Here is a 14,699-nt window from a genome sequence, read left to right as displayed (position 1 = left end):
CTGCTGCAGTGGCAGAACAATGCGCTGGGGATCAGAGCTCATTCCTTGGCATGGATCCAGCACACCTGGCAAGAGCTGAGCTTAGCCTTTTGCTCTGAGGCCACCAGTGCCTGAGAGTTCTATGGAACCACTGTTTTTGAGCCCTGATCCAAAGTCCATTGAAGTCAATGGAAAGACTCGCATTGATTTCAACCGGTATTGGAGCTAGCTTCCAGCCCTTGGGGATCCAAGCTAAGACCCTCCTTCCTAGGCCAGCAGGGGTTAGGAGCAGTATGATGCCAGGACATTCAGCCCTGGGAGGATTTGGTTGTGCACCCTCCCCAGGGGCCAGCAGAAACTGGAAGCTGTGTGGAGCTGGTGCCTTTATGCCCTGACTGATGACTGAAGGAGCCACTGAACAATGGAAGGCCTTTGAGGTGGGTTTTTTGGGGGGCAGGGGGTGGGAATGACGTTCTTTTGGGCTCTGAGAGCTGCCTCTTGGAGGGGAGAACATGTTGGGAGCCTCAGTACAACACAGAGCTTTACATGGGAGGGTCCTCAAAGCAGGCGACAAGGGCTTTGTTTGAGTCAGATAGAACATACATTTTCCCCTGCTGCTGCACAGAGATTCTGAGCAGGCCTGTCTGTCAAGCCTTGTCTACATAAGGGAAATTGACCAGCAGTGTTATTCCAGAGCTGCTGTTCCAGTATAATTGGGCTATTCCAGAATATCTTTCTCGTGAAGACCGGGGTACTGGCTTCTGGAATAAAAGCGAGCAGAGTAACTAGTCTGGAACAAAGTAATTTTTGTTCCAGAATAGAGCATCCAGTTGGAGGAGTTATTCTGGAATAGCTAAATTGGTCAATTTCCCCTTGAAGACAAGCTCTCAGTTTTGCCTGTGTCAGCAGCGTCTGCTCCCATGGCTCTGAGTTCATGAAATCGATGGAAGAGAGATTAAGAGAAATAGTTTCTTATTCTTAAATTACAACATGGAAGAAGCTAGTATTTTTGTCCTTACAGTGGCATCAGTTGCTGCTTGTCGTGCTCTCCTCTGCTGCAATAACTCTTTCACAGTGATCTTTACTCGAACACCTTGATACACCTTGGATTTTCCTGAAAGAGTGAGTTAAAAATAAGATTGCATGGTTGAGAACAGGAAAGCAGGCACTTTAGAGTGGTAATATTTAAAATATAAAAAAGTAAATTCAGTCTGTTCTGGGTCATACTTTATATAAAGGGTATATTTACAAAGAGTTTGTAAAGAATTTATAAATTATGAATAGATGTTTTAATAAATGGTTAGTCAGTTATTACAGAATGCCATACGTCCCTTGTAACCATGACTTATACCCATTTCATGATTGTAATATGCTTGTAACATTTACTAACATTTTGTAGACTATTTGCAAATGTACCCTTAATATATAATAAATATAATTGTGACCAAGTTTTCTTCTTCTGTAAGAGTTTCTTTTTTCTTAGTAACAAAGTCTGAAGAAATAAATTTTACTTAGCTCTTCACCTGAAATTCAGAGAACACTTAAAGAGGAAGACAAGTACAATTATCTCCACTTTACTAATGGGAAGACTAAGGCAGCGAGATATTAAGACCCCAGTCTTGCAAACACTTACACACATGCTTAACTTTTAATATTGCGAATACTCCCACTGATTTCCGTCAAAGTTAAGCATGTATGTAAGTATTTGCAGGATCAGGGCCTAAGCAACTTGCATAAAATCACATAGTAAGTCAGTGGCAGAATGAAAAATAGACCCCCAGGCACTCTAATTCCCAGCCTTGTCTGCTGGACCATACCGTCAAATTAATTTGAATCTCTACAATATCCTAAAGTTTTCAGTCCAGGAAACAGACATGGGTACCGAGTTCATCCACCATGTTAAGAACAGGAATAAAAACAATGCAAATATGTGGGTGGTTATTCTTTTATAGGACTAAACAATACTACGAATAAAATGATTGCGCTTTGAAGAATCACTCTCTGTGAGACCCCATTTTCCTTCTTTCTTTAATGAGAGGAGTCATTCTCTACAACTCCAGCTTGTTTCAGACATGCATGTGGGCCTCCATCAATCAGCAAAAACAATTGCCACTCACTAGCTTAGTCAGAACTTTGTATTTGGAGTAGTTAAGAATTTGCCTATTGACAAGAAACCACCCCTGATACTACTGCTGGAAGAAATATTTAACACCCATTGTAGTTTAGTTCAGTTTTTAGAATTGCTTCATTTTGTACTTGGTATATTTCTCTCTGAAATGATCCTGCAGAGCCTCAGTAAAACAGACAAACACACTGTCAACCTGCGATTGAATATTGCAAATGGTTATTCGCGTGGCCCCAGTCCTGCTATCAGACCTGGCACTGAAGCTCTGCACAGAGATCCATGCACACAGATCTGATTGCAGGATCCAGCTTCTACTCCTTTTGCCTGCAATGGGAACACTTATGATTGCAGGATCAGGTTCACAGCTAATATTCTGCCTTTGGAGACCCTGCAATGTTAGCTGGTCCTTGCTTGGAGGGGTAATAGAACAATCCCATGGGGAGCAATTACCTAGCTATGCACAAGTATTTATAATATACCCATCTATTGCCTGTTTGGTCCCCTAACAGCAACTTTCAGCCTCTCCTTTGCTGTGACATAGGCAGAGTGTATACATTGATCCACCACTGGCACTTGCCACCTTTCACTCCTGCTCTGCCAGGGGTGCTAGACTGACAGTGGAGCCCGTCCCTATCCTAGTGCAGATAGTGTCTCTTAGTGCCACAGGCCTCTTTAATGACAGCCTGCCATACGTAGTCACATTGTCTTGAATGTGGTGTCTGGTGTTAACTGTCCTTGCCCCTCATTGTAGACTACAGACCAATCAGTGTGGAATCCAGAGGAAGGGGTTCTACTGAGCTGCATACTCAGCTCTCAGGGGATTATTTATGCCGCTCGTTCCATTTTATTTCTGAAAACTGCAAATGATGTTTCCTTGAATCTGAGGGTGAGAAACATATAACATGAGCCCTCTGCTCCAAGCCTCTGTTGGGAGGGCTGACATCTCAGGCCCTGAGCCAGCAAACGTGCTTTGATTTATGCATGCAAAGGTCTCCTTAGCCTTATCTACAATGGGAAAATGTGTCACCTTAGGAAATGTGTTAAATAAGAAGGCAGCTAGGAGAGTTGGGGCCTGCCCTGTTTAACCAGTCGTGGTTACTCCCAGACAACCAACTAACAGGACTGGCCTCGTCCACGCTAAAGTTTTTGGATGTTGCATCTTCCCAGCATAGATAGTACAATTATCCACCTGAACAAAGGTTTTCTGGATCAGGGTCCTCCACTGACCAGTCTAACTAAAAACATAGGAACTATTCCCTTTAACCGGTGGCAAAGAACAATAGTGACATGGCCTGGGCCAAAATCCACTTCAGCAGGCTCGGGGTCACGCCAACAGAGGGGCAGGGTCTGGCCTGGGCTAAGTGGAGATGTGACAGGTCCCCATGTCAGCAGCCCAGGACTGACGCCTCACTCCACACTGCCTGCGGTCTGCACCTGCTTCATTTAACCTTCCTGGCAAACCTCAGCATCCATTTGCCTGGAGAGGGCAGAGCCTGTCCGAGCCTCAAGCCAGGCCGGTCCTTCCCCTGCCTCCCCGGGCTGAGCGCTGAGCTAGGGTTCAATGCGGTTCGGCAGGTGACAGTGTGGGAGGCACGGGACTGGGGCTCCCACAGGGCTGCGTTGCAGGCACCCTCCGCCGAAGGGCTGGCTCGGCCACCTCCGGCAAGCTAGCTGGGCCCCGTGGCTGCATCCCGGTCGGGCTCGGGGGGTCGCCCACGGATCCCAAGTTCCTCCCAGGCGGCGGCCGGGGTGAGGTGCGCAAGGAGCCCCGCAGGCAGGGCGCCCCGGGGAGATGGGGGGCGGCAAACGGCTGCGCAGGGCGCCCCGGGGTGGGAGCTCGAGCCCAGGGGGGAGCTGCAGGGGGGCGCGCCAGGACTGGGATGCGCAGGGCCCCGTGCGCAGCTGCCTGCGGCCCCCAGCCAGCTCCACTCCCGGGCACGGCGCGGAGCTGGAGGCCGCTGCGGCGCAGCCGGGCACCTTCCGGAGGCGGCGGATCCCCGCTTGGGGTCTGGGATCCCCTCCGCAGCACCTTGGCCGGGAAAGCCCGGCTCTGTGAGTAGTTCTGATTGGGGACTGGGGCAGGTCCCGCACCCCCGGGCTGCCCGGTTCCGCGTCCTTTGCGCCGGGGCACCGGGCCCCCTGCGCCCACCACCACCCGGACCAGGAGGGGGCCCCTCCGCAGTTCTGTATCCCGTGCGCCCCGCCCTGTGCTGCACGGACCCCGGCTCCCCTAATCCCCCCGCAGCCTGGCGCGGGAGCCTGGCCCCACACCTGCCGGAGGTGAACACGGGGGTTGCCCCCCACCCCTCATCAGTCTGGGACCTCCCTGGGCCCAGGCTGTCCGCCATCTCCCCAGGATTAGCCCCCGGCGATCTGAGCCTGTTTTCCCCAGGTGCGCAGGCCCGATAACGAGCTGCTGGCCTCTAAGGGGCGGGCGCAGAGCCAGCGTGAGCTCGGCGCAGATATCTGGGGAGGGGGCTTGGGGATTGCGCGGGGGAGGGGGCTGGAGTTGGGGGGAATCCGCCCCACCTGACACCCTCATGGCCCGCGGGGAGTTTGCTGCCCGGCAGCGCCACTTCTAGTCACAGCGGACGTGGCATCAGGTCACTTCGGGGGGAGGGGGGTCCCCAATTGTGGATCTAGTGCAGGAGGCACGTTTCCTCTTTTCAACAGCCCTAAAGGGGTGATCTCTCCTTGCGTGTGCAGCATCTCCTCCTGGGCCTTCCGAGTCCCACTCGGGTCAGATAGTCCCTGAATATTAAAATCCACAACTAATCACCTGGCAGCGCCGAGTTACGTTGCCTGAAGTCTTAAACTGCACCCGCGATTGGGCAGGTTGACCCTGAAATCTGCAGCCCCTGAGCGCGAGCGCTCCCCGGAGCACTGGCTAAAAGCACCGAATTTGCAAAGCACGTTAGGGATTAGCAGCATTTTTTTAAAAGGCTGAAATACTTTTAACAATGGTTATTTAGAGCCCCTGCATTCCTGTGCACCGAACACGTTTGCTTTTTCCCTGTCTCTTGCGCTGGGTGTGTGTATTATTCTACATATAATGTGTATTGCATATGATCAGTTTCCTTTCTATCCACTTAAAAACACTGATTTGGTTGCACTTTGCATTATACAAATACTAACTTTTTCTTTCTCTCCCCCCTTCCCATTTTGAAGGTAAAATGACCAAAAATGGAGGATAATTTAAACACCCCCCAAATTCATGAAGAAAAGGTTTAAACTGAACTTACCGGACATTCTGACCTGAAAGAAGAAGCAACTTTTATAACAGCTTATGTTGCAGCAGAAGAATCAATCACCTGGGCTCCTAGATGCTGGGGGAAAAGGGAACAAAAAACAAGAATTTTAAAATGTAAAAAAAGAATACCCAAGACCACTGTGAAAATTCCAGGTGGAGACCAACAATATTAATGTTTTATACCTACAGATATAAGTTTGAGTTTTTCTCCCCTAATGCCAAGTATTTAAAACCTCTAGAAACCAATGATTTGACAATCAATGATTGCGCGATACTTTCAATTTGAATATTCAAAGGCTTAACAAAATGGGCTATCTTTTTGTGAAACCCAGCACATCCCCATGTAGCAGAGGGTCTTGGGGAATAAGATTTGGTGGGGGGGCCTTCCCCACTCCTTGCTTTTGGGACATTTTGAACATTTTATCCACCTTTCCACAAACAAAGCAGATGCCCCGAAACCTGGTCAGTATTTTCATCTCAGATACACACAGTTGGCCCCAATTCGCTCATATTTCACTTGCCAGCTGCAAAGGACTTGCTGCAAGGGCACAAGGTGATTTTTGCACAATTTTTCACATTTTAAGGGTAAATTTGAGGATTTTTGGAGCAAAATGGCAGTTGGTGGGCGTGGCATAATAAAGACTCTGTCTGGGGCACCAGAATAGCTATTACTGACCAAAGTGAGCTTTTATTTCATTCTGTTCCCCTCCCTCATCCTCCGTTTGTGCCGTTCGTTGGATCTTATTTGTATTTTCCCCAGTTCATGATCTTCACACGTATTCCATAAAGTGGCCTCTTTCAGATTAGATTCCCCCAAATTGACCTGTGTGAGGATCCTTGCATGGACAGCCAATTTAGCTCTAGCAAGGGTAGCTTGACTTGCTTTTGGCCAACGTTGGACAATCAGTATAGAATCCCAATTTTTTTACGCTGTATGTAAACATTCCCTATGCCCTGCAGTTACTACCCTCCACCAGGAATAGCTGCTTAAAGCAGAAAGCAGGGTAGGCTGTTAATCATCTACCAGCAGTTTAATTTAGCTATTGTTACTCTTTTTCTTCTCAAGTTCAACAAATATACTTGATTTGTGTTAGGGAGTGGCACCGAGGTGGTCTCAGAAATGTCCTTGTTCCAGCCCTGAAACATTTTCATGCAAAAAGTGATTACTTTTGTTGGGGCAAATACTGGAGCAGAATAACAGGAAAGAAAGCCCCTAACTCCGTTAAAAGTATAAAACAGAACTCCTCTAATAATGTCCCCATATTAATAATTCTGTTTTATATCTGCTTTTCACCATGATGTACACTCATCAATTTCGCGGTTGATGAATAAAACAACAACAATACGCTCTGCTTTAAGAGACACTTGAAGCTGGATATTTTGTGAAAGGAATACTAGATACCACCTAAATTGGGTATGTTTTCATATCCAGTATAAATCCTCCTGCAGAAACGGGCAGATTTCCACTAATGGGACTTAGTTTTAAAAGTTAGGAAATCTCTTTTCCTCCAGCTGTGACATTGGCTTCTACTTGGCTTGAGATATACATTGTAGATAGCTAGAGGCATGGGAGAATCCTGTTTATCTTCCAAGGGGGTTTACCTTGGAAAATGCTCCAATAAGTCTGTAGTTAGATTTACTTTCTGCAACTGGAAAATGTAGGCAACTGCTCATGAAAGTTGCCAAGATCAAATACTAATTGGTTTATGAGTCTTAAGAAAAAAGGACCTTATCCTAACAAGGAAAACCAAATGTTCTGGTGTTACTTTGTATGGCCCAGATCCTCAAAGATATTTAGGCTCCTAATTTCTATTGATTTCTTTGAGGATTTGAGCCTTTGAGTCCAGATTTAGAATGGCTTCCACTCTTCAACACGCCTATTTTCTGTTTTCCATGCAAGAGCAGCTGATCAAATACTCACTATCCTTTTAAAACTTAATGGAGTGAGCCGTGTAAAAGAGGGTCTGTGCCTCCTTTTCTTTTCGAAGCATTTAAGGTGGTTGCTGCTAATGTAGCATCACCAGGTGATTTTTCAGACGCAGGTAAGAGGGGTATAGCTAATGCAAAGCAACCTTGGTGTCATTTTTAATTCCTTTGAAACAGCACATCGCTACATCAAATACAAATACTGATTATTTCGCCTGGCAGCCAAAATAGGTCGCGAATATAGAGGTTTAGCAACATGGAAGTTCAGTGTGTATTGATTTGAAACACGGGCACATACTTTAAGATGGGAGGCGAGCTAATATATGGCTGGAGTGTACCTCGCAGTTCCAGAGTCTGTCGGGGTCAGCCTATGCTGCCCTCCCTGCGCATGGGGCGGGCGTGAGAACTGATGGCACATCCTGGCTGCTGCTAAGTGAAGGCGCTGGGATGAGCGTGGCTGGAAGCTGGGTGACAGAATTTCAGGGGGCAGCTCGGTGCTGGCGGGATGCGAAGGCTCTTTTGTTGCCATATTTCCACCAGTCCCCTCCGTGGCCAGGGGCCACCTCCCTGGCGATTTCCCACTTTTCCGGGTGGCGCTTTGTAATCAGCGTTAGCACAGCCCCTGCAGCTGGCTAGCACCGGGCCACCTCCCCCCCTGGCACGTAGCCGGCTGTTACAACTCAAGGCTCGTGGCAAGGGGCCCAGCTGCTGGGCCCGGCTTTTGTTCGCTTGCCTCGCACGGGAAATTGACCGAGGTTTTAATGGGAGGTTATAAAATGGCTGGAGCAGGAGCTAGTCCCTTGCACGGCAGGGAGGCAAAACCACCCCCACGTGGCCCGTTAGCCGGGGGCTTTGGCGGTGCGAGGCGTTCCCCCAAGCCCGGGGGTGTATTGCTTTCTCCCCAGCTCGAACCGGAGGCAGCATAGGCTGTGAGTGACCCGCGGGGTGGGCAGAATCTGCACCTGGGCTCGTGGAAATCTGCCGCGCGTTAACCCAGCTGCTCAGCCCGTTTCACTGGGGGTGGCGGGAGGCAGGCGCGGCGCTCCCTCCCCGACTCGCGTGAGTAGAGGGGCCCGGCCAGGAGAAAAGTGGCACCAGCCCAAAGTAACCCGCAGGCGAATTGGAGCCGGGGGGACAGGGCAGGGCAGGGAGTTTACGCGCCACCAAAGCCTGGAGAGGCGGGGGAGGGTTGTTTCCAAACAGGTCTGAACAGGGCTGGAGAATCAGGAAGTTCCAGGAGGGAATTTGAGCCACTAGAGCTGCGGCCAGGGCAGCCCCACCCGGCTGCAGAAGGGTGGGCCAGGCCCCTTGTAAAATAAAACTTGGCCAGCCACGTGCGAGCTTCTGGCCCTGGAACAAAGAGCCCCGCTTTCAGGCCGAGCCCGGACAGCTGGGTGCCACCTGGGCAGGTGATGCCCTGTGAAGTGGGACCAGGGCCACAAACGTGGCAGGGCTTTGTGAGGCCAGGCCACGATATGCGCTGGTGCTAGGGGTGGCCTTCAAAACTACAGCAGCCGCATACAGGGCCTCTGCCCAAACCTGTCCTGCTGTAAGGGATACTCCCACTGGGTAGACACTAGAGTCAGTGGGTTGCAGCGGGGACAAAAACAAGCTTTCACTCAAAGGAAGGTCAGAGATAGGACCTGCCTGGAGAAGGGCAGTGAACAGCATCACAGCTTGGAGGGCTTTCACAGAGGAAAGACTTGGCCCTCAGCAGAGATTTTTTTTAAAACTCGGAGTTTTATTGTTAGACGGGTTTAAATAATTACTGCAAATGAAAGGGTAGTTTCTTCCACATAGCAGGACCCCCCTGTTTCCCCATCTAAATTTGTGAGTTTTCCTTTTTTTTTTTTTTGCCATGACAAGCCAACCTTAAAAATAATGAATGGTACCAAGAAAGATGCTCCAGTTTACCCTTTCTTACCGTAGGAGCACCTAAAGGCTGCAGAGGGGTACCTAATAAACTCTCATGCTTTAGGGGCATTGCTGGGCATTAAGATGATTGGTCACCAGTTTGCATTCTGAATTGTCATGTGTAGCTTGAGTAGAGACCTGACAGAGCTACTGAGCATTTCAAAATACCTAATTATTGAGGACACTTTCTAACATGCTCTGCATGTGTCATTGGGGCCAGATATTAAAGGAGGGCAGTGCCCAACACCTCCCAGTAATAGAGTAATAGCTGCATTCTTGGGTCTGGGCTCCCTTAAAGGTTTATTGTAGTTCCCAATGGCTATTAGCCAGGATGGACAGGGATGGTGTCCCTAGCCTCTGTTTGCCAGAAGCTGGGAATAGGCAACAGGGGATGGATCACTTGATGATTACCTGGTCTGTTCATTCCCTCTGGGGCACCTGGCATTGCCACTGTCGGAAGACAGGATACTGGGCTAGATGGACCTTTGGTCTGACCCAGCACTGGAACACAGTACCAGAGGCTTTGAATTTTTAAACTAGCCATTTGTGGTTATGCAGCAAATTGTAAAAGGCAGAGAGGTCTCTGTTCCTGTGGTCAGTCAGGGAAGAAACCTCCCTCTCCCTTAGGAGGTTTGGAGAAATCCTTGAGAATGCTCTACACACCTTTAGGGGCCATGATTTCTCAGTGCGTGATTGAAATGTGTGAGCAGCCAGAATGGGGAGAGCTCCCTGGTGTGCTCATAACTGATTTCTAATAAGCTGCTGAAATGGTCACCGATTGTGTGGGCCAAATCCTCAGTTCCGTCTTGGACCCTTTGCCATTGCTGCCACGTGGATAGTCCCCCATTGCAAAGGAATCCCTGGCTGGTAAAGTTGCCTCTACACAACCTCTTCACGGTCCCATCCCCTCTGGGTTCAGTGCATAGTAGGGACAAGAGAAGGTGTGGCTGGGATCCCACTGACTGTGTAACAACCCCTGGATTGGTGTTACCAGCCAGTGGAGATTAGAGCAGCCGTGATGCCCCTGGCTGCCCCCAGGATCTAATCGGTGAGGGGAGAGGGTGCAAATATGACTTAAACCATCTTCTCTCCCCCACACTCCTCAGGCATTGTGCTGAGCATAATTCAGACAGACCTGAGGATTTAGCCCATGATGCCATATCCGATGTCTCCTAAACTAAGATTTTGCGTCTTTCCTGCTGCCACACTAAGGGAGCATTCCTCATGAAAGGAGAAAGCAGCAGAGGCTCTGGAAACAAAGTTGCTACTAACACAAAGAAGTTAACTAGAAACATCAGAATGGATGTGCTTTGTGCAGACAAAAGGGACAGGCCTAGTTCCATATGTGTGTGAAGAGCTCCCTCTAGTGGCCACACAGAGCTCCTGGCGCACACATATCTTTTTCACCTCACAAGGCTCTTTGCAAGGGTGCGAATAGTGACACATGAACACACATTGTTTAAAGTTCTGAAAAACTTTTTAAAGGGACTCAGCCGAGGTACTTTGTAATCAGTTTAAAAATGTATTTTTTCACTTCTGTTTCTATAATCTCTTTGGAAGCATGAAACTACAATTTGTTTCCTTACAATGGTTTATCCATTGCATGCTGCTCCCCTGCCCCACTCCTTCTGGCTGGCTGTTGTAGGGCTGCTTGTGAGATCTGGGCTGTTGAATTGTCATCACATGAGAAAAAGAAATAGTAATTAAGTGTCTTCTTGGCTAAAGGGATAGTATGATCCAGTGGACAGGACACTGGCCTGCGATACGGAGACCTGGGCTCTGTTCCTGGTTCTGCCAGTATCCTGCTGTAAGATCTTAGGGATGTCATTTTGGCCCAGATCCTCAGCAGTATTTAGATACCTCATTCCCAGTGAAATCAACAGGCTTTCCCATCTGTGCTTAGTTTTTCCTCCTACCATTTGTATCCCTTGTCTAGATTTTAAGATCTCTGAGACAGGGATTATCTGTCACTATGTGTTCGTACAGCACCTAGCGTAGCGGGGCTCTGATATTGGGTGGGACTGTTAGATGGTATCACAATGCAGATAATAATAAAGGGATATTTTGAGTTTAACGGACCTTGCCATTAGGAAAAAAAACAGGGTTAGGGTGTAAAATTATGGGCCTTCAAAATACGATCGTATAATTTATATGCACACACCTCTTCCTCTATGCTTCAAGAAATACCCATACAGCTCTGACTTAGAATGGCTTTGGGGAAAACATTGGCCCTCAACCTGCAACTGAATCCATGCAGGCAGACCTCTGCACCCAGGAGCAGTGCCTTTGAAATCAGTGGGACCATTTACACATCAATGGGACCCTTTATCCGTTTAAAGTTAAGTCTTTGCAGGATCTGGGTTTTAGATTACAAGCTCTTTGGGCAGGGACTGTCACTTACTATGTATTTGCATAGCACAAGGGGGGCTTGGAGCTGTTTGGAGCATTACACACACACAATGAATAATAACAAATAGTAATTATTTGGGTATGAAAACCACTGTAACAGATAAGCACTCATATACTGCAATCATAATTGTCCTTGAAGCAATCCACTATGGCTGATTTCAGGTTACAGAAGTTTATTTGTCATTGCCTGGTTTGCTGTCTGTCCAAGTTCACTATCTATTTACTATCCCATCGATAACTATCACCCTAGGACAATCCCATATTTACATAACATTGGCATTTGGAATTTACATGTATGTGGTAGATAGTAAGATATCACTGTACAGAACTTAAATTATTTGAAAAGGCTTCCATCCTTCCCCTCCATAACTTTTCTATCTTTCTGTAGAATCACTTTGTAGAAATCTTCTAAGGTTGTTTAAATAGACACAGTTTATCAGCAACTAAAAAGATGAGGTCCTGTTTCCTAAGGTTGTTTTCCAAACTGGGACTGATCTAAAGACCACTGAAGTCGTTGGACTTTTTAAATTGACTGTCCCTGGGCATTGGACTGAGACCGTTGTCTACAAGCTACACAGTAACCCTAACAATTACATTGTTAAACAGAACATTAAGTAATGTGCTGATTTTAGAAATGAATATTTCCTTTGTCTGAAATTCTTCTTAGCATTTTTGCCTCCAAATGTGTTATCACTGTTCTCAGTTTTCCATGATTGACTATTGGGAAATATCCTACAATCAATTCAGCTGTCTGGGTGAAGGTTAATTCTAATTTGTCACCCACTGTGAGCTTTCCTCAATAAGTTCTTCGGCATTCATATGTCCCCCAGACTGGACTCCCATCTTCTTTTGCCCAAGAGGAGTTGTCGTGAAGGGAGGTTGTATCTAAGGGTTCCTCTGATGAGAGGTGGAGCATCTTGGGAGGTAGGTCATTTGCTGCAGTCATAAATGGTGAAAAGGAATAGGACGAGGTGGCAGGATAACTGGGTATGTAGTGCACATCTTCAAAAGCATGCAAAGGGTAGGACTGGGCTCCTGGGATGGCAGAACTCCAGCTTGAGCTTCTATACTGGGAAGTGGTTCCAGTTTCGTGAGAGGTGAGGCAGCTGGTAGTTGTGGGCAAGGTCTGTAGGGAATCGGAGCACACGGCATCTGATTGGTTGAGGCTGTCAGGCATGCCCTGCTCCCAGGAGTCTCTCTGTTGGAAAGAGGGTGAGGGAGATCGTTGAGAATAATGCCATGTTCCAGAGCAAAAAGACACAAACACCTAATCTACAGGGTCTTCTAGCTCTTGAGATTACCAAGCTAAGCCATTCTTGCTTTCTAACCTAGGCCCCACATAGCCAGCTCTGTATTGCCCTATGGCACTAGCAGGAGTGTGTAAAAAGTGATTAAGGAAATCAGAGCCAGAATTTATGGCATGAGTAAACTACATTGCACCCAGTTCCAGATCAGACTTGATTGTCTTAGGCCCTGATCCAGCAAAGCACTTTAACTGTAAGCCCCCAAGTGGTCCCAGTGGAGTCAATTGAAATTAAGCATATCCGTAAGTGCTCGGCTGGATCAGTGCCTTGGCTATCATTCCAGTGGGGTTTGAAGAGGGAGGGTGGAGCATACAGATTCATATAAGCCATGCAGGAGCTGTGGGTGTGGGACTGAGCTTGGTTTTTTCTCTTTGGGATGGTAGGGGCAGGAGAACTTTGTGACGCTTCCAATCAACTCTCCTCCCACCAACCCACAAGCAGAACTGACAGATCCCAGCGGGAGAGCGGGGGAGGCTTCACTAGGCAGAAGGAGACAGGAACACAGCAGCATAGGAATTGTCATAATGAATCAGACCAAGGCTCCCTCTGCTCCAGTACCAGGCCTCCAACCCACCATTTAACCCTGGATACCAAATTCAAAGCAGTGCACAGACTCACTATTAAGTAATGTGCTGAGTCATTGGGGAAGGGTGGCAGGAGAGGGGGCAGCGAGGAGGTGCTGAAAAGGGAGCTGGTGCTGGGTGTTACGGCAGCACTGCGATAGTCCTCAGTGAAATAGGGGTCCAGTAGCGGCGGGTACCCTTGAATGGCAGAGGAGTCACACGGAAAGGACTTTGCCCCCAGGGATGAAGCATAAACATCATTTGAAAGTGGCTTAGTGTTGTGGAAATCCAAATCAGACATGAACGATCTTCTAACTCCATAGTAACCAGACATGGCAGTGGAGCCTGCTGGCGAGAAAGATGGAAGTCATACCAATGAAAGGTCATGTCAAAGTCACCATCCACTGAGTCAAAATTCATTGGGCAAATCAACAGAGCTGAAAACCACACAACTCTCCTCTCTGTCTGTAACAAACATCTGCCCCACTTCCCAGGGCAGGAGAGAATCCTGTCGTTAAACAAATGTCCCTGCATGGCAGGTTTTTACCTGCATGGTCATTACAGGGTGCCTGGGTTTTTTTTGCCTTCCTCTGCAGCCTGGGGCACAGATCACAAGCTAGGATCATCCTGGAAGATCTCACCTAATCATTTACCTGCCATTGCAGGGAGCTCAGGCACTGGTCACACCGCAGTTTCTCCTGTTCTCTGCCTGTGGCACAAACCAGTTTAGTCTCCTAGGACTAAAATGCTTTAGTCTATCCTGAATTATGGGGCTCAACTGAGTGAAATGTAATGGCCTGCGATATACAGATCAGACTAATGGTCCCTTCTGGCCTTAAACTCTATGAAACTACAAAACTATCAACCCAAATGACAGCATGGCCTTCCCCTTTCTCTCAGTCTTGGTGTGTGTTGTACCAGAACTTGGCTAACTCTTGTTGAAGATCCAGAAACCAGTCTCCCATAAACTCAGGTAAGCCCAATTCAGGTACCAATTAAACCTCAGCAAACCCAGCAGTGGGCAATTCAGCAAAGCACAAACACATATGTTTAGGTCAACCTCTGTTCAGCAAAGTAAATGATGTTTTTCTGAACTAGGGCCTTTGTTGGGATGCTCTGCACTGAACTGCTCTGCCCATGGGCTGGGGACTAACTGTTTTGGCCTCTTCCCTTCCCCCACATTTCCTTCCCTTTCTGTTCCCCTCTCATACCTTGTGTGTGGGAGGTGG

General features: G+C 48.0%; 1 protein-coding gene and 1 long non-coding RNA gene across 2 annotated transcripts in view; one reads left to right on the top strand and one right to left on the bottom strand.

Annotated features, from left to right (window-relative positions):
- Positions 1–3,252: 3,252 nt before the first annotated feature.
- On the top strand, positions 3,253–6,701 carry LOC116825099 (uncharacterized). Its single transcript, XR_004373766.2, has 2 exons — positions 3,253–3,853; positions 5,273–6,701. It is a non-coding gene; the product is annotated as an uncharacterized LOC116825099 (long non-coding RNA).
- A 5,698-nt stretch (positions 6,702–12,399) lies between these two features.
- POU2AF2 (POU class 2 homeobox associating factor 2) overlaps positions 12,400–14,699 on the bottom strand; it is a 29,513-nt gene continuing 27,213 nt past the window's right edge. The window contains exons 5-6 of the mRNA XM_075073441.1: positions 13,526–13,818; positions 12,400–12,801 (exon numbers count right to left, since the gene is read on the bottom strand). Of these exons, the coding sequence (XP_074929542.1) occupies positions 12,400–12,801; positions 13,526–13,818 (695 nt within the window). The remainder of the gene's footprint in view (positions 12,802–13,525; positions 13,819–14,699) is intronic.

This window comes from Chelonoidis abingdonii, chromosome 18 (genome assembly GCF_003597395.2).
Source record: "Chelonoidis abingdonii isolate Lonesome George chromosome 18, CheloAbing_2.0, whole genome shotgun sequence".
Lineage (NCBI taxonomy): Eukaryota > Metazoa > Chordata > Testudines > Testudinidae > Chelonoidis > Chelonoidis abingdonii.
The sequence above is the reverse complement of the archived record's forward strand: the minus strand, read 5'-3'. Positions and strand labels throughout refer to the sequence as shown.